The sequence below is a fragment of the Falco cherrug genome, chromosome 6 (assembly GCF_023634085.1).
Source record: "Falco cherrug isolate bFalChe1 chromosome 6, bFalChe1.pri, whole genome shotgun sequence".
In the NCBI taxonomy this organism is placed as follows: Eukaryota; Metazoa; Chordata; class Aves; order Falconiformes; family Falconidae; genus Falco; species Falco cherrug.
In genome coordinates, this window is record NC_073702.1 from 81,308,996 (window position 1) to 81,326,930 (window position 17,935).

General features: G+C 42.2%; 1 protein-coding gene across 1 annotated transcript in view; it reads right to left on the reverse strand.

Moving 5' to 3' along the window:
• The window catches only part of PCNX2 (pecanex 2), a 159,698-nt gene that overhangs the window by 2,818 nt on the left and 138,945 nt on the right, over positions 1-17,935 (reverse strand). Inside the window, exons 28-33 of the mRNA XM_055713484.1 lie at positions 16,736-16,839; positions 9,096-9,240; positions 7,661-7,891; positions 7,051-7,325; positions 5,901-6,085; positions 889-1,337 (exon numbers count right to left, since the gene is read on the reverse strand). Coding sequence (XP_055569459.1) covers positions 889-1,337; positions 5,901-6,085; positions 7,051-7,325; positions 7,661-7,891; positions 9,096-9,240; positions 16,736-16,839 — 1,389 coding nt within the window. The remainder of the gene's footprint in view (positions 1-888; positions 1,338-5,900; positions 6,086-7,050; positions 7,326-7,660; positions 7,892-9,095; positions 9,241-16,735; positions 16,840-17,935) is intronic.

Genomic DNA, 17,935 nt, shown 5'->3' on the forward strand with positions numbered 1-17,935 from the left:
TGCCAATTTAGTTTCCACTTTGATAGGCCAAATGTGAAAGTCTGTCTTAATTATGTTGTCAGTCAGCCTCTAATTGCAGTCACCCTTTATCGCCCGTCTATCTTCTCACATTACTGTTCTGTAGTGCTGAGGTGCAAGTTTCAAAATTCAGGACAGCAACTGATGGCAACCCAAGTTAAATAAATATACTTAAGTAGACAGTAAAACAATAACGCTATTATGTGCATTGAATTGTTCAGGGAAGATGGGAATAGAACTGGGAGCCTACTGGGAAGAGGGCTGGAAGTTCTTTGTGTGTACTGTTTTGCTGTTCGAAAATGCTGAATCACAGGGCATGCAGGTTTCCTTTGGGAAGTATTTCCTGCAGACCTCCTTTGACTAGCCCTTTCAGCAACAAGATTTCAGGTCCTGGATTGAATTTCTGGTCAGAGAGAGGGACAGAACAAGTGCGCTGTTCAGTGGGAACCATTCCTCTTTGTACAAATAATTAAGTCCTGTGTAAGCAAGCAAGGAAGGAGCTATTTAGTCTGCTTATGATGGTACTCATCACCTGGGCTGCAAAAGGTGGAGATTTAAGTCCCTTGTCTAAGTGAAGGGAAGAGGGACTTTGCCCCAGTTTGCAGTTTCAGGTGTGTGCTTAACAGCCAACTTGTGTATTACTTACAAACACATCACTCATCTACACACTATATTTCATTGTGTGTCTTATTTCATTGTGATGCAGCAAAATTCAAAACAGATACCAAACTCTTGCCATTGTTTTGGAAAAGACTATTGCCTGACCAGCGAGAAGGAAGAAACCGAACAGTGGTGAGGACAGTTCAGGAACTGATAGGAAAGCAGGACAGCAGCTCACGCTTAGTACTGCTATTTTGGCTTCATCCTTACCCGAGCTGCTTGACTTGCTGCTCTAGCAGATGGACCCATGGCAATATTCATACTGCTGGACGACTGGGTGTCACTGGTGTTACCTCCATCTGCAGCAGAGAGCCCAGAAATCACCAAAGCACTTGAAAAACTTCTCTTGCCGAACAGCAGGCTGAGAGTTGAGCTGGTGGAAGAGGCCAGACTGGACCTGAGCATTGCTGCAGCTCGGTCCTGCACAGTCAGCTGGCCAGCAACAGGAACAGCAGGGGACTGGGAAAACACAGACGTTGCTGAGTTGTGGAATGACAGCTGACTACTAGAAAGCCTTTGGGCGATTTCATGGGCAGATGTAGATGTTTGGATGAAAGGCTGGCGGCTTTCTACAATTGGTCCAGAGTGACTTGAAGCAGGGGGCCTTTGGTTTGAAGCAGTGTGCGCGTGGACGGACTGACTCCTGGCTTTTCTCCTACCTTTAAAAGAAAGATAAATATATTTAAGTAAGTGGCATCCTGATGAAATACATGCTGTTGACAGTGTCCCATGAGTACATATTACTATTGGCATATTACTACTGGTTTTAGCAGCATAGGAATCCCAAGAATAACGGAAATTACAGATTGCTAAACCTATGAACCTTTTCTGTGTTTTCCACTGCAGGGGTTCTAGCTTTTGGTCACGATAGTTCCAGCGGTTCTGCACTGAGTCAAAAGAGAGGAAAATGAGAAGATACCTCAAGGAAAGTACTATAATCAGAGGCTCACACCTATTCTGCCCCATACATTTTAACCAGCCCAGTGAATGCCTGAGCATAGTGTTGCTGTAACTTTACTGCCCTTTGACAACCACACTAAAGTAGGGGATGTTGAATACCCACCTGAAACTGCTTGGTATAATTAAATGTAAAAGGAAAACCAAAAAACTGATAGTTAAAATGGCACATTAAAAAGAATTATTCCTGCGTGTGGGGAAAGAGAATGAGAATTCAGTCCAGTGGAAGACTACAGCATTCAAGGCACAAGATAGTTTTTAAGACTGATTTTAAACTATATCTGAGTTCCAGGAGTGATATTTACAGTATGCCACAGACTGAAAAGACGTGAACACTTCTAGTTCAGGTAGTCTGTTGCAGGTCTGAAGGAGACCCACGTAGTGCTCTTGCCCCGTTCTGTGAAGCATCTCAATGCAGCCATTGTTGGATACAGAGAACAGATTAGATAAGTAGTTCTGACATGCCTAGACAACTTCTGTTTTCCTGTACCTATACACCCCCATTTATAAAATTTATATCAACACCTCATGTTGTTCAAACTAATAATTTCTGTATTTGTTTTGCTTGCATATTTAAATAGGCATAGAATGAAAAATCTGTCACCTTATTGCCCAGTGAACCTACCAGATACCTGCTTGCACCCAGGCACTCCGCAGGAAGCATGCAGCGGGCTGGCATGCGCCACAGGTCCCAAAAGAATTGGCTGTTTCTGCAGACAGGCTCTAACCCAGGCTTACGCAACAAATACCCACTCATGCGAGTGCCTCCTTGGCTTTTTTGCTTTCCAGGGAACTCCAAACACTAACACAAGCTGGCATTTTGGTTTTCTCGCTGTAGCTGTGGGGTAGGGCATTGATGCCAGAAAATCTGTTGAGAGCTATCAACACAGAAACAAGTTTTTCTGGCAGGCATGTCCAGGTTGTTGGTAATTTTTTTTTTTTGCTTTGTTTTTTCCCAATACCCAAACTATGCAGGGGAGGGAAGTACTGAAACTCCTCCAGATAATGAAATTTTGCAGGCATAGAGGAATATAAATCTCACACTGTCTTCTAGAAATGCTGACTGCTGAATTCATGAGGGTTCCAGTAACGCAGAATTTCATATCCAAATTTTTTACATTATAGAGCTGAAACATGCTGGTTTATATCCACAGACCTGCTTTCCAGAGGCTGGTATCATTAGCTCCATTTTTGAGATGCCGAAGCAGAAAGCCTTTAGGTAACTTGGCACGGAGTCAGATGGCAGAGCTGGGCCACAACCTGACTGGAGCTCTTTAGTTGGACTAAAACAGAGTTGGTTTGGCAAGCACTAGACACTTTCACACGCCACTTACAATGTTTCTTTAGTTCTACTTTTACACTCCAAACAATAAAAAAAAATAATTTCCTAAGACGGAATGCAAAGCAGCGTTCTTTGTAATAAGAGCCCAAGATCTCTGCTTGAGAGCAATGGGACAGATGCATATGGCTTCTGTGTGCCACGTTGCGAGTGTCTTCGGCACTTCAGACGTGATCAGTGGGGAGGGCACACACTGTGATGGGGGTTCAAGCCTGGCTGTCACCTCGGCACACGTCTGGCCTCCTGGGGATTCAGGTTCTTCAAACTCTGGAGTTTTACTGAAGTGCTTTGGTTTCCACATCTGATGGTTATTTTAATATGTTACCCTTTTAAAATAAAATGAACGGACTGGAATTAAGAACAGAGGGGCTGTGGTGTGTTAGTTTGTGCAGGGGCTAATGTGGCCAAACATCTGTTTGTGATTTGAATTGCCAAGCTGACCTCTGTCCAAAAGTATTCTATATTCATCCCAAATGCAGTGGGTTAGAGCATTGGACAGGAGACCACCCGCATTTACACATAAATAACTGTCTCTGAAAACACTTAGGAAACAAAAGGTGGTCTATAAACTGCATCATGAAATAAGGACACTTTGGGGGAGAACCCCAGGCATTTCCAATAGTTCTGATTTTGGTCGCACTTTTATATAGGGCTTTAATTGCATTTTGCAGACTCAGTGACACCAGGCTGCAAAATGAAATACAAAAACATGAAATGCACTTGATTCACAGATTCTGAGTCTAGAAGGGATTGCTGTCATCATCTTAGTCAGCCGTGCTATGTAGCATGGGCCATGGAACTTCCTGGAATTAATTCCTGTATAGTGTTATTAATTACTACTGTGATTTTTAAAAAATGTCTCCACTATCTCCATTCACAGAGAATCCATCAACACTTAGTCACTTGTTTCACTGTTTATTTACTCCTAGTGTGAAAAATGTGTTCTTGATTCCAAATCTGAATTTGTTTAGCTTTGTTATATCCAAGTCTGCTTGAATCAATGGTCTTTGGTCACTATTTGTTGCCTAGGTAAGTACTTACAGACTATGATCAAAGCACCTCTTACAATATAAATTGTTTGAAAGCTCTTAATCTTTCACTACAGGATGTATTTCCCAGATCTTTGATCATTTTTTGGCTCTTCTTTGAACTCCTTCTAAATTAAAAATGTCCTTCTTAAATTAGGGCCCTAGGTCTCTGTGTGGTAGGCCAGCAGCATCCTAAGCCAAAGTCAGATTGACAGACGTGCATTACCTAGGTCACCCTATTCATTCTGGTTTTTTAACCACAGACGTAGCATAGGTTCTTCCTCAGTCCTCTGGTATTGCCTTAGTGTCCTGATACTGAAGATCAGAGTTTGCTTTTTAACCAGCTTTCTTAAAAACCTTCTTGAATGAGAGTCATTTGGATTTGCTCAATTAAGCATATAGCTTTGATAGCCACTCTTGTATGTTCTTTGTAGCTGTCAGGATGGAAGGAACAGCTTCATGGTCAGATCACAGAAAGAGATCATCTGCATTTTTCCCCAATACAAACCAGACATTTCTTTTTGCTTTTCTACATATTGGCAACTCCGCCCTTCTGTATAGTGATGGATCAAGACCACTGTTAGGGTTTCTTCTGCTTCTAATACTCTTTAAAAATAAACAGCCACAAACCCGCTTTCATCTTTTTGTCCCTAGTGGCACTAGCCAGAAACTTCTTCTTTCATTCTCTTTCTCTTATCAGTGGTCTCTTAGGTCTCAATACTGATTTGCATTTGCTGTTTTCCACTTCCTTGCATGTGTTTTGCATTTCTTCATTTTACCTCAAAGCCAGGTTGCTTTTCTTAACCAAGTGTGACCTGTGACCTTTTGTCTTGACTGTGGTTTTCTGGGCACCCAATATGCTCTTTTAAACAACTCACAATTAACTTTCATTATTCTGTGGCATGCTCAGAATCATTATTTTACAATTAAGCTTGCCATTCTGATTACTGCAATGTCAAGTTAGGAGTATGCACATGGGGATTCTTCTAACGCTAGGCTCAATTAAAAACAGACGTTATTTTATTCTTGCCACATGATTTATATTCAGGGCAAGATTCTCTCCAGTCCTGTCCATTACCTTTAATGATAGGTCAAAATGATGTAACAGGAAACAAACCAGTGTCATACCCCTCTAGTTCTCTGCTTTAATTTATACAGTAATGCCACAACTTGTTCAAAGGTTGAGGTGATTGGCTTTATATTACAAGTCCTGATCCCACAGCGACAGGTCTCACAGTGGCCCACTGCCAAACTTAACATACATTTCAAATATGAAGGCCAGTAGTTCTACCTCGTGAATACGTCTGAAGTACTTTTGAATCCACAGTTTAATATGAGAAGGGCTCAGCTGTTAGCTGACAGAATGATTGGCAACATTTAATTTTCTCTTGGTAACCGCTGTATAGACATGAGAAGTTATCTCCTATTTCTTTGTTCTCCACATGCACTGATGAACAGCCAAACCAATTCCTCAAATAAATCATCATAGTCCTTCCAAGATAATTAAGATTTCTGCATACTTTCACTTCTGCTGTTCCCAGCCAACAATAAGCAGAGGTCCACTGTGGTACGGGCTCCCTGCATCACACATGTAGACTCCCTCCCATCTGCTTTTCTCATTCTGGCATTGTTAGTGGCACCTCCTAGTCCACAAATTACACATAAAGGAGTTTGACAGTGGAACCGCTGGTGAATCACATTTGTCTAATAGGCCTCCTGGTAAATACCTGGCACGGTATCAGCAAGCCATCTCTTGTATGTGCTTGGTCATTAGGAAAGACAAAGCGCTCTCTTATTTTAGAAAGTTATCACTGGATATGAGCACGCCTGAAAAGCATCTGCGTACGCAGCCCCTTCAGAGAAGACTACAGAAAAAGCCAAGTAAATTGTGCAAATACCTGCACGCTGGTGGACCTCTTGAGATGAAGCTTGCAACTGAGGGGTTCCATCTCTGGTAGGCTGCGAGCTGCTGCTCTGGCTTGAATTGCCTGCAGAATTGCTGCTAGAGGAGGATCCCCCTCCACTATCCACCTCTTCAACATTACCCCTCTCATGGTGAGCTGCGTGGCAGTCCTTCCGCATTCTGTTGGCAGGAACACACGCACGGTCAGCCATTTACTGTGCATGAAAATCCGTGCCACCAACATTAGGAACCCCCAAAATGTGTAATTGTACTCTCATACTGCTGCAGGTCTTCTAATGTTTTATGAGACAACAAAGATGATGATGTGGTAAGCTTATTTGGAATACAACTGTATGTGACACAACCCAAATCTTTCCTTGTCTAAGTGGCTCTGGAGCCCTGCAGGACCTTAGGATTCTTTAGTATCACAGCGATCTCTAAATATGAACTTCTGCATGAGGCAACCAAGTAGCAAACAGGAGGAGCAGGCTGGGGGGAGCTCAGTGGCATTTTATCATGGGGCTAAGCACGCAAGCTGGCTCCCATAGTCTCTCCGTGGTCGCCTGCCTCTCTTCAGCCAAGTGGTGATAGGGCAGGTGGAATGAGACAAGAGTGAGTTATTGCTATATGAAAAAGTGCATGTAGGAATGAGAGATGGAATGTGTCACATACTGATCGTGCATACCTAGGGGAAGTCAGGCAGCTTTGATGGATAGTAAGTACATTTTCAGATATGTTTTGGTCAAGAACAATGACTTGGGAATGGTCATTTATACTGCCAAAGCTTTGGAGCATAACCCACCGACACACTTCTTCATGTTCTGACATGTCACCGAGTTACAGAAAAGATACCCTTATTTACAAGGCATAAGCAGTAAAATTCCCTCAAATAAGGGAAATGTCTGTGTGCTAAATGATTTGATAATGAATCTTGTTGAACATGGAGGAAGCTTTGCTTAAAAGGCGTGAACAAGTTAATGAATTTGCTTTCTGCTGTATCTGTAGGGCCATTTTATGTTATATTCTGAGTTATTTGCAATTGATTTTTTACTCATAGATAACAGTACGGAATTACTCTAACAGAAAACACAGTGGAAGTGAGACAGCAAGGACTCTAGCTGCATAGACAAAATTTAACCACCTACCTTAACCATTTGGATCTGAACCACTTTTTAATGTTGTCCAAACTGACAGGTCCCCCCCAAATGTTCCTCAGTTGGCTGTGTGTCCCAAGGTACGAGGTGGTTAAAGGGGAAACGTACATTGGATATCCCAGTGGCTGATCACACGAAGAATTAATTAAGTTCCGCAAGACCTGTTTATTGTTCTGGATGCTTCCTCTCTCCGGGTTACGATTGCGTAAGAAAATAAGCTCCTGCTGCTGCCCAGCCCAAAGCCCTCTGACGCACTCCTTGTTGACCTACAGGTAGGTTAAAAATGCAGATGATGTGAAAACGTTCGCTACTTAAGCTGCAGAACTACACAATTTAGGTAGAATGGCCATAGCTGTGCGGGCAAACGCCTCATGTCTTCGCACCAGCAGGTTTTAGGAACTTTTGCAGCTACTCCCTAGTAAAGTCTGGAATGGCAGTTCAGATACACAAACATATAGGTGCAAAATGGAAGTCAACTGAAGACAGCTCGTTTAGCCTCCAGTCCCTACTCTGTTAAACTCCTTTTGGCCAAATTACCCAGAAATAATATTAGTTACCGCAGCCCTAAATTCCTGCAATATTAGAAAGATGGCGTATGTACCTTGATAACCTTGAAGCTCAGGTAGCTTTTGTGGAGCATGATAACTTTATATTCATCTGCTCCTTCATCTACCACGTGTCTCAGGGTTAGCAGCTCCTCTCTGTTGGAGAGTACAGCGCTGCGCCAGGCCGGGTCCCCTTCGTGACAAATCACCACCTTTTCTTCAAAAGACTGTATTGCTTCATACAAAACTGCTGGGTCCTCGTACTCATCTGGGCAGGTGAACTGGTCCTGGTAGTACAGGAAAAATTATTGAAAATGTCAGGTCTGTTTATGAAAACACAAAAACTATTAACAGTAAACAAAATCCTGGTTTTCAAACAGTTGCCAGCTTGCCCGCCCCCCAGGTGACTTGCTATTTGATACAGAGTGTCTTTGTGGAAGTAGAAGAATTAATTTAACAGTCATACAGAAAGGTAACGTTTTTGTCTTACTGTAACCTGTTCTGATCTCATGTTTCCACTGGACAAAGGCACCTAGAGAATGGCAGCTTACCCACTTTCTTTTTGTAAAGTGGGAAGCCACAGGAGGCAGAGTTTTCGGGTTAGCCATGGGAGATCGGAATCACGTGAGGCGTTCCACAGTTCTTGTGGAAAACTTTATTTTTATTCACAAAAAACCACCAACAAAAGCACAGACTGGGAATCCATCAGCAGATATCACAATATTGTGTTACTGCTTTAGCTGTCACAGAGCAACATGGCCAGTGATAACATTCATTAAGTTATTGTGTCGAATTCTCAGATATTAATACACAGCAGTTCCACTTCAGTTACATTCAGAGCTATTATAAATAGCATGCATAACAAAAGCGTATTATACTAAATCATAACGTGCCAGAGCAAGAACAAAATCAACTCCAAGCTATACAAGGGTTGACCTGAAGAAATTGGAGCAACTTCAGTGGAGGTGTGCCAGATTTTTACAACTGGAAACAATGGGGTCAGAAACAGCCTGACATCATCAAACAAACAGCTGTGACACTAACCCTTCAAACCCCTCTCCTCTCAGCTGCGTCTTTTAACATATGGAACCATTACATATGTAATTGCCATTCACGAAAGGATTAATAAATTAGCAATGAGATCAGTCTAATCAATGTATTTCTTTTCGATCTAAAAACCATCTTTATAGTGTCCACACAAGTAAAGCATGCCATGACTGTCAGTTTTGTTTTGATGAAAAATGCGGGGTCACGTTCTGCAATACGAATGCTTTCAAATGGGCAGGAAGGGGGCACAGAAAAGAAGATCAAGTGAATGCATAATAAATAAATGCCAAGTTTTTCCATTTTGGTTAAGGAAATTTCTCACAATAAGGCAACAAATACTCCCATTTCCCTTTCTTTTTTCCTTTGGACAGTTTCTAAGGTTTCCTGTGTTTCCCTAAGAAAACAGATATAATAAACAAGTTAAAAATTAAAAAATGACCCTACCTGGTGTAGTTTCAGAGACATTCGGATTGCCGGGGCAACAACCTTATGCAATAGATCCATGTCCGCGAAGACCCACTCATCTTTTGCTGCTATCCGAAAGTCTCCTTTAAACAATGCATGGAGCCCATAAAGAAAAGAGTCCAAGCTGTAAGAGGAAGGCAGCAGTCACTCGCAGAAATCATCCCCATCTCACCAAGCCAGACCCCTGCCAGCCGCCGACCACGTGCTGAGCCGCAGTGACTGGTGGCCCGCCGGCACAGGGTGAGCTCCTCCCGTGGGTAGAAAACAGAGGGCACGTCGCCTATTTCTAATGGAAAAACATTCCTCGGGGTAGGTTGCTTTCCTTCTGCTTGCGCTGGAAATGACTGGCCGCAAAATGAGTGTGGCACCTGGAATGGAGGATGTCCTAAGGATGGGCGGCTGGGTCAGGGCACGCCTCAGGGCGCTGCTTCTCTGCAGCTGTGCCACAGAGACCAGGTCAAAGAGTGCCAGCTGCTCTGCAATCCCTGCGCAGGTGGCAGCACCTGCCCCCTCGTTTGAAAGTTTATTGTTGGGCCTGTTAGCAGTTCTCCTTGTAAGGTAAAAATTAAAAAAAAACAACCAAAAAACAGCCAACCAAACAAAAAACCCCACAAAAAAACCCCAACAAAAACTGACACCAAAAAACCCCCACCCAAACCGAAACAAAAAACAGCTGTAACAAATATTTCCAGCAACTCTGAGACTTTTGCCATGAAACTCAAACCCAGACATGAACATTAAAACAGATGGACTGGAAAAAAAACCAAGTTATGTTTCAGGAACTGTTCAGCAAGGCAGGTGAGAACACGAATCACAAGGCAGGCATCGCACACTGAAACCATGAGCCCTAAACCAAACGTGATCTGGGTGTCCTCTGTCTAATACAAGAAACTCCATACAACCACTTCTGCCTGACCTTGGATGACAGTTTGCCTGGACCTGAGACTTAAGCAAGAGGTAACAGGTACAAAATCAAGTAGTAGTTAGAAATTAGAAAAAACGGAGGGTTTGTGAAGGGAAACACCCAGCCCTCAGCTCCATCCTGCACCCTGAACCACGAGCTTCCCACAGCACCACAGCCACCTCTATAATGCTTGTAGCCTTATACATTCAGGATGTATATCTGTTATATATCCTATTCATTACAGGACTGCCGTCCTAATGCTGCTCTGAAAAAGCCATCTCAAAATTAAGGCAAACGGGCAGCTCCTGCAAACCTACAGGACATGGTTTCATCTACCTGCCAAGATCCTACTCAGAACAGTTGATTTTTCAGATGGTAAAGGCTCTGAGGAGAAGCTGCATTAAGATGTCAGCGGTCTTCATTACCGCCCAGGCTTTCTCTAGAGAACACACAATCTTTTCACGTAATTGAGCTTTCTTAATTATTTAGGGGGGGAAAAAAAAAGTTTTAATTTTTTTTTCTCTTCTCCAAAAGAGGGAGAAGAGAAATTGGGAGACTTCCCAGCCTATCTTCATTTCAAACGCATTCTTAGTTTTGCCCTTAGTGGGTAGCACGTTTTAGAAATTAAAAGGGAAAGATATATATGTTGTTACCAGAAAAACAGCTGGATACCGATTTTCTCTGCGAAAGCACCGTGTTAATACAAATCGACTAATCAGTGGGACCAAGGCCAGTCAGGAAGACGGGGCCACTGTCCCTGCTGGGAATGAAGAGTACAGGGACGCGTTTGTGAATTCATAACCGATTTGCACCTATTAGTACTAAGTTACCTAGACAGGCACTTACACTCCGATCTTCAAAACATGCAGGCACTGATTTCAATGGGAGTTATTATGTGTCTTCAAGAAGCGGGTCCTGATCCCCACTGACATTCAATCAATCGTCTCCACAATTTGGCAAATGATAATATATCCCAATCCTGCTTAATAGCTAGGAAAGCCCTAGAATAAACCAGCTAGGGGAAAAAGAAAGGTGGGTGCAGCCAGTGTGGTGAAATACGTGACTATCATTTCCTTTGAAAAGGCTAGAAATCAGGAAGGGTCCTTTCAACTCGCCCACCCACTAGAAAAAATCCAGCTGAATCCTTGCCTGAAAAATTCCCACTTCGGTATCTAAATATTCTTCCCAGGATGAAACTGAAAAATCTACCCTGAATTCTGCACCTAATGATGATGTGTAGTATAGTTTTTCCCCACGTAACACCCCCTGTATTTGCTCTGCAAAGTTGGCTGGGATGATAGGAGAAGTAGGCAGGAGAGCAAGCTGTTTTCTACATCATTAGAGGCTCTCGGAGCCAAATCTGAATACCAGAGCAGACAAAGAGTTTGCGTTCACATCCAAGTGTCTTATAGGCATCAGCACATGCGAAACAGGCTGCTGCAAACAGCAATGTCTGCTGGAAGCAAGGCCAGGACGAGGACAGCTCTGCACGCCACAGCTGAGCATCCGCAGAGGGAACAGGGGGAAGCACCTACAGCTCTCGCTGCACTTACTTAGGGAAGAGTCCTCCACTTCTCATCCCTCTGCGTAATAAGTTCTCTCACCAGCATTTTTAAGAACAGGTATGACTGCTACAAGGAGTAAAGCAACGGTGGCAGTAGCTGGGAGAGGCTGAGAGTCAATTATTTTATAGATCGCGTTTTCCAACAGAGAGGTCTGGAGGAGATCGCTGTATTCACAACACCGTGGACATCTTTTATTCTCCTGCCAATTGTTATGAGGCTTTTGGGGACAGACATTCTGCCTATAATGTGACACTATCTCAAGCCAGTACTGTAACATGCAGCCCTTAATCCACCGAAGATACAGCTGTTGTTATTCTTCCCATTGTTAATGCTCTCTCCTGAAGACTCTAATGAGATTATAAGGAAGCTGTAAAGCCAACAGCTTTGATCTCGGGCCTCACTCAAGGTTGTTGCTGCTTTCTTGGCCCAGTTTTAACATACCTCAGTTAGTAATCTGCTGTAGTTACAGGCTCATTCAATATATTTTAAAAAGTAGTTAAGGTAAATTCACATGCCAAAGAAATGACATTAACCAGGAAGAGATGTAACTACTATTTCTGGCAATGTTTCTAACCCTCTGGGCTAAGATCCCGAAAAGCTGCTGTCACAACTGCGAGCTATTTTAGAACAAGACTAGTAGGTGTGTGGGAACCGTCGGCCCCTTGAATGTGCAGAAAGGAGAGGATTAAGTAGCACCACAAATACCAGAGGGAGGGTAACACAGCCAAAGCAAATACTCCCTCGTCCTGCACTCCTTAACGTTGCTCCAACAGCTGAAACGAAAAGCATTTGATGCAAGCCTGAAAACAGCACGGATGGAGACTAATGAGCTGGCGAATTTTGCACACCAAAACCCATCCCCTGTCCGCAGTTCACAGACCTTTCCCAATATTAACTCTAGATTTATTTAAGGAATAAAGAAACATACGTGCCTGTGAGCTGGTAATGACCTGAATGTCATAGCTCACCTGCATGAAATATTTTCAGTGGTTGCCCTTGTGAATTTGATATTTTAGACCGCAGTGGTTATGAGCTAAGAGTCAAACATTTCTCCCCTGCTTCTGCCCTGCTTGGCTCTGGCAAACATAAAGCTGCCCGGTCTGCCTGAGCTCCCACTAGCAGTGCAGCATCACCAGCAGCACTGTGTCCTGTGCCCTCCACCTCTTTCCGCTCCGACGCTGGGCAATGCAATGTGGTGCCCAGGAGGGAAGGGGCGGGTGGGACCAGCTGCTTCCCTGGGCTTCAGCATGAGCAGCAGTTCCTCCAGGCAGGGGCGTTCCTTGGGAGTGACCCTCTGTCCACACCGAGTGATGACACCCAGAGGGAGCGCAGGGGACCTGAACATCCAGGCTTGGTAGCATTGGAAGTACCTGATAAGAGAAGCTTTATGAAGAGATTTTTATATTTTTCCAAACGCAAAACTTATACTAAACACTTATTTACTAGTAAGTCTAGTGGCTGAATAGGATTATTAAGTATTTTTTTTACAAATACTAAACATATCACTCCTATTTGAATAAATGAATGGTAATGTCATGTCATTCTTCAAATTGCATTTTGTGCAGGATGCCTCCTAATGACAGTTTAAAAGAGCAAGTGATTTGCATAGCAATGTTCTGCCTTCTTAATGAATGCATTTATTGTGTAATCTAGTGTTAATGCTGGGTTTCTACTGACATTTACATGAACAGGTACACTGAATAATTATTTACATACATTATATAAGAGCATTTAAAATCTTGGTTTACAGTGACATTTACTGATTAATAGATTAGACAGAATCATGCGTAAATGAGTGCAAATTGGTAGTTTACATACACAATGTAAACTTGAATCTCAATTCTGTAGTGCACGGCTCAGTGTAACATTAACTTTGCGTTACTATTTCTGCGCAGCAGTCGGATGGCTGCCTCCTCCCAAGACACAGCAAGGACTAAACTTAATCCAGGAAAGTTCCCTACTGCCTGTGCAGTTACCCCTGAGAACAAAACACGGACTGCAGAGCACAGACTCCTGGCTAGTTTGCTCACGTTGGATGTCTCTGAAACACTTCATAAGAAATAAGTGTGAGGGGGAAGAGGAGGAGGAGGAGACTACAATGCCTATCTGGCCATTACATCTCAAACTTACCACAAAACCTCTAGCGATGTTGTACACAAGATGCTCCATAGCTAGAACTAACAGAAAGTCCTGAGATGAAGTTCAAGGTCATTTCTCAGTGCCTACCAGAGTAACCTAAATAACCTAAACTTTCGCAGTCCAGCATTCAAGTGTGTGAGCACGTTAGGAGCCCCGACCTCTTAGAGTGAGCCAGCTCCCAACAGCCGTATGTGCCGTGCATCCCCCTTACGCACACAGCTGGCTGTGGGGTTGCCTGTTCTGACGCCGCCTCTGCAGAAAACTAAAACACTCTCCAGCAGCAGCAGGTGGTTCCAAAAGGTCCCCAAAATACCATGACATCTTTTCAAGGAAAAGGACTGTGAAGCGTCACCTAAGGAATGATTCCTCCAGCTTCTAAGGACCTTAGCTCCTTCTCCCCCACCTGACTGACCTGCACCAGCCTGAAAGCGAGGACCAGCAATAATGCTCTAAACCACCCTCCGTAAAAGCTGCTGTATCTCCATCAAACACAGGGAGAGGGGAGGGAGACCTGCCTTTAGTGCCCATCGTTAATCCTTGGGAACGTCTCCTTCTGGCCTCAGCAGCGTTGCATGTGCTGGACAAAGTCTCCTTCCCCCTGGCATGCCGTGGGATTGTATTCCTGTCGGCGTCTTGCTGCCTGACTCCTTCTTTATGTTTAAATAAGTTGTGAAGATCTGGGTGATGCAGTAAACACCCTAAGTACGGTAAGAACTGCCCTCTGTGCTGACGTGAATGTATTTGGGGGATTTTTGATAAAGGTCTTGATGTCACAGGGTAGCGTACCCACCTTGCTCTTTAGTTAATTTCTACTGAATTGTTTTTGTCAATTAAAATAAATATATAAATTCTCTAAGGCAAGAATAAATGTATTCACCAAGCCAAAGCCATGTTTTGTAGCTGCAGCAATTTATAACTTGAATTGTGCTACTCAGATTCCTTTTTTTCCCCAAAATCTTTCTGACACTTCAAATGTATTAAAGATAATTTAACCAGGTAGGTAAGTGACACAGTTTTTCCATGGTGAAACTTTCATAGGGAAAGCTTTTGTGAAGTAACACTGAAAAAGATAGTGACAGAAGCTTCCACTTAATCCCTTTTATGCCACAAAATATATTTTAAAAATACAATGATTCAATACTGCCCTGGAGCACTTGCTTAATAAAAAGAAAACCAGGGCTGACTTAAAGATACAGGATTATATAGAACAGATTCAGGAAAACAGGGATGGAGCTGTGCACTGCATAGGACTACTGCATTTTTTGCCTTTCTGCAGATCTTTTCTCCCCAAAAACCATATTTTTAAGTATGGAATGTCCAGTCACCAGAAGAAAGGAACTAATCTGCGTCACTGGTAATATTCCAGATTTTAAAAAGACATGGTATAGCTGACTCTTGCAATTATTCTTAAAATCTTTGGTGAAGACTTTGCAAATAATTATCCTTGACCTTCATACTTTCCATGTTAAGCTTTAGAAAGTCTCTGGTAATATTATCTCTTTACATTAGCTACTAACCATGTAAGCCAATACAAATAAGTGACATTGTTATTGTATCTGTACTAGTGCCAAAACACTGTAATGAGGATTTTAAGATCCGGTGGAAAGTACATGCAACGTGATGGCATGTTTAGGAAGCTTTTGTGGTATTTTTAGATGCATTTCTAATATTGCTGTGACATATCTGTTGCAGGCCTAGATCAAAAATCACTTTAATCTTTTCTCAAAAAAAAAAAATAATCATAAATGCATATCAACTTTTCTATCACGTCCCCAAACCCTAAAATTTGGATCATCCAAAAAATGGGGTAATTTTAGAAATATCAATTACTTACTAAACATCACACCTGTTTGAGTGCATAGAAATGGAGAGGGAACTCAACCCAACAGAAAAGTACTACAGGAAGGGAATGTGCAAAGACTGGTAGAAATGAGATGACAAAAGCCACTTTAAAAAGCAGAAAGAAGCAATACACCAAGAAATAAGCCATGTGGGCCACAAACATTTTGCACGACTGAAAGAAAAAGACATAACTCAAATGTTACAAGAGTCTCAACCGAGAACAAAGCTAGAATGAATATTTAAAAGATAGTGTTCTATCTTGTAACACAAAATGCATTCAAAATCACATGCGCTGTCTTTGTTTGCTTGTTAGCAAGACAAATCCTCTCTAAGGAGCGCGCTGATGGAGGGCTTGCTAGCTTCCTCCCAGTTTTGTGCCACTGCAGCAAGGTCACTTAGAAACTGTATTGACTCAACTTCCCTACTTTTACTAAACTCCTGTGGAACACAGGGAGTTAAGATACTTCTAATAAAAATCTAAAATGTAGGCGAGTAGTTATACTTTATTACAATAAAAAATATTTCATTAATAAAATGCCTTATTTATAGAACGGTGTAAATGGTAACTTCTAAAACCCAAAAAACTCAGAACTCCCAGTGAAAATGGAAGATTCACTAATGAAAATGTAGGATGAAGAGCATATTCATAAACAATCTTAACCAACCATATTTTAATTAACCAGGCTTTCTAGGAAGAAGTATTCTGAAAGAATGAGTAAGGTAGAGTGAAAACAGACAGAGCCTTGGTCTCAAGAGATGTGAAGTTCTCCCTTCCTCATGCTCCAGAATGTAGCGGCACAATGAACAGCAATACAGCCCTGAGAAATAAAGATTCTTTATCGATTTATTATTATTTAGCTAACTAGATGTTGGATGACTTAGCAGTTTCTTCAGCATTCCAGTAGCCAGGCAGGGTATGAGGGAACATGGGCAATAACCACAGGTACCCATTCTTTCAACGCAAACTTCTGCTTTGCCCCACGAAATACAGGCTGGTATTAGTTATTTAGCCAACTACCAAAGTAAAAGATGTCCAGGAATGGCAGAAAACAAATTACTTTATGGAGGAAAGAGACTTCACCTTGATCTAATCTTCTGTTAAGATTCCACATTAAAAGACAGGCAGGTCTTTGCTTTTAAGATGAGGAAAAAGGATTCCTAAAAATTACCTGATGGCCATATTGTGAGCTGCAGTTCCCAAAGCTCTTCGACCCAGTATGCACAAAGCAAAGGAAAGCGTCACTAGAGGAGAATCCTCATCGCTGTCCAGGTGCTACAAAGTTTTAAGAGCACATGTTATTCTACATGCAAATACCATCTGTAAAAGCACTGTAATGCTATAAATGGTTAACATTCATAAAATTGCATGTAGCTGGAACTACAAGCAAAAACATTCTTTGCAATTAAACAGAAGAAGAAGGAAGATCATAGACATGAGAGGCTTTCTCAAAATGCAAGCTTATTTTGCCCACTGACTAGAAACAGAACGTTTTAATCTCGGGCAGCAAGATCCCAAGGGAGGGGAGCTTTGTTTGTGGTGGCTTGTTTGGTTTTTTTCAGTTGGGTGTTTTGTGGTGGGTTGTTTTTTTTTTTTTTTTCCCCCAGATCTGACATTCTAAAACAGAGCAGATTACTTATTGCTGAGAGACACTGCAACTGGAGGCAGCCAAACCCCTTTTCATGGGACACAGTGCCTACGAAACCTCAGCCACGGATTCCAGAAGAACAATCTATGTGGAAAAGTTTGGAAGAACACACACCTCTAGTGAATAACAATACATATCTGAATTGTATACCACTGATGACACTGACCACACATTTTAACAAGCAGCCAAAACATTTCATTTACTAGCTCAGGAGAGTCTCTTTACTGAAATTTTTGCAATAAAAACTTTGCTATCAAGCTGGAGGAAAAAACCTGAAACAACCCCTCATTAATGTGAACCTTCAGGAGGATACAGACTAATATTTCAGTCCATGCAGCGATTTCTTAGAGCTTCCTTTGACTTTGAAAGTGGAGCCAGTTACAACTGAGAATGTAGCTCCTTCTATAAAATACAACAATTTTCAGGATGATGTATACAGTGAAGTTTTTTTTACATCTTATCTCCTACATGAACTTTACCTCTATATAGTCTGTGATTTACAAAAACAGAGGTAAAAGAAAAAGACATAAAAAATAGAAATGTATGTGTCTGTGAACACTAGTGCAGGTGTGCGTTTGCCCTTTTAAGCCTTAACTGTTAAGTTCCAAGTCTGTTGGGCATCCCTGAATCTTACTCTGTTTGAAAGCCTCAGCCACGTAAGAAGTGAAAAAGCATCATTTGACAGCGGCTTTCCCCGCACCACGCAATTCTTGAGGTCAGAAC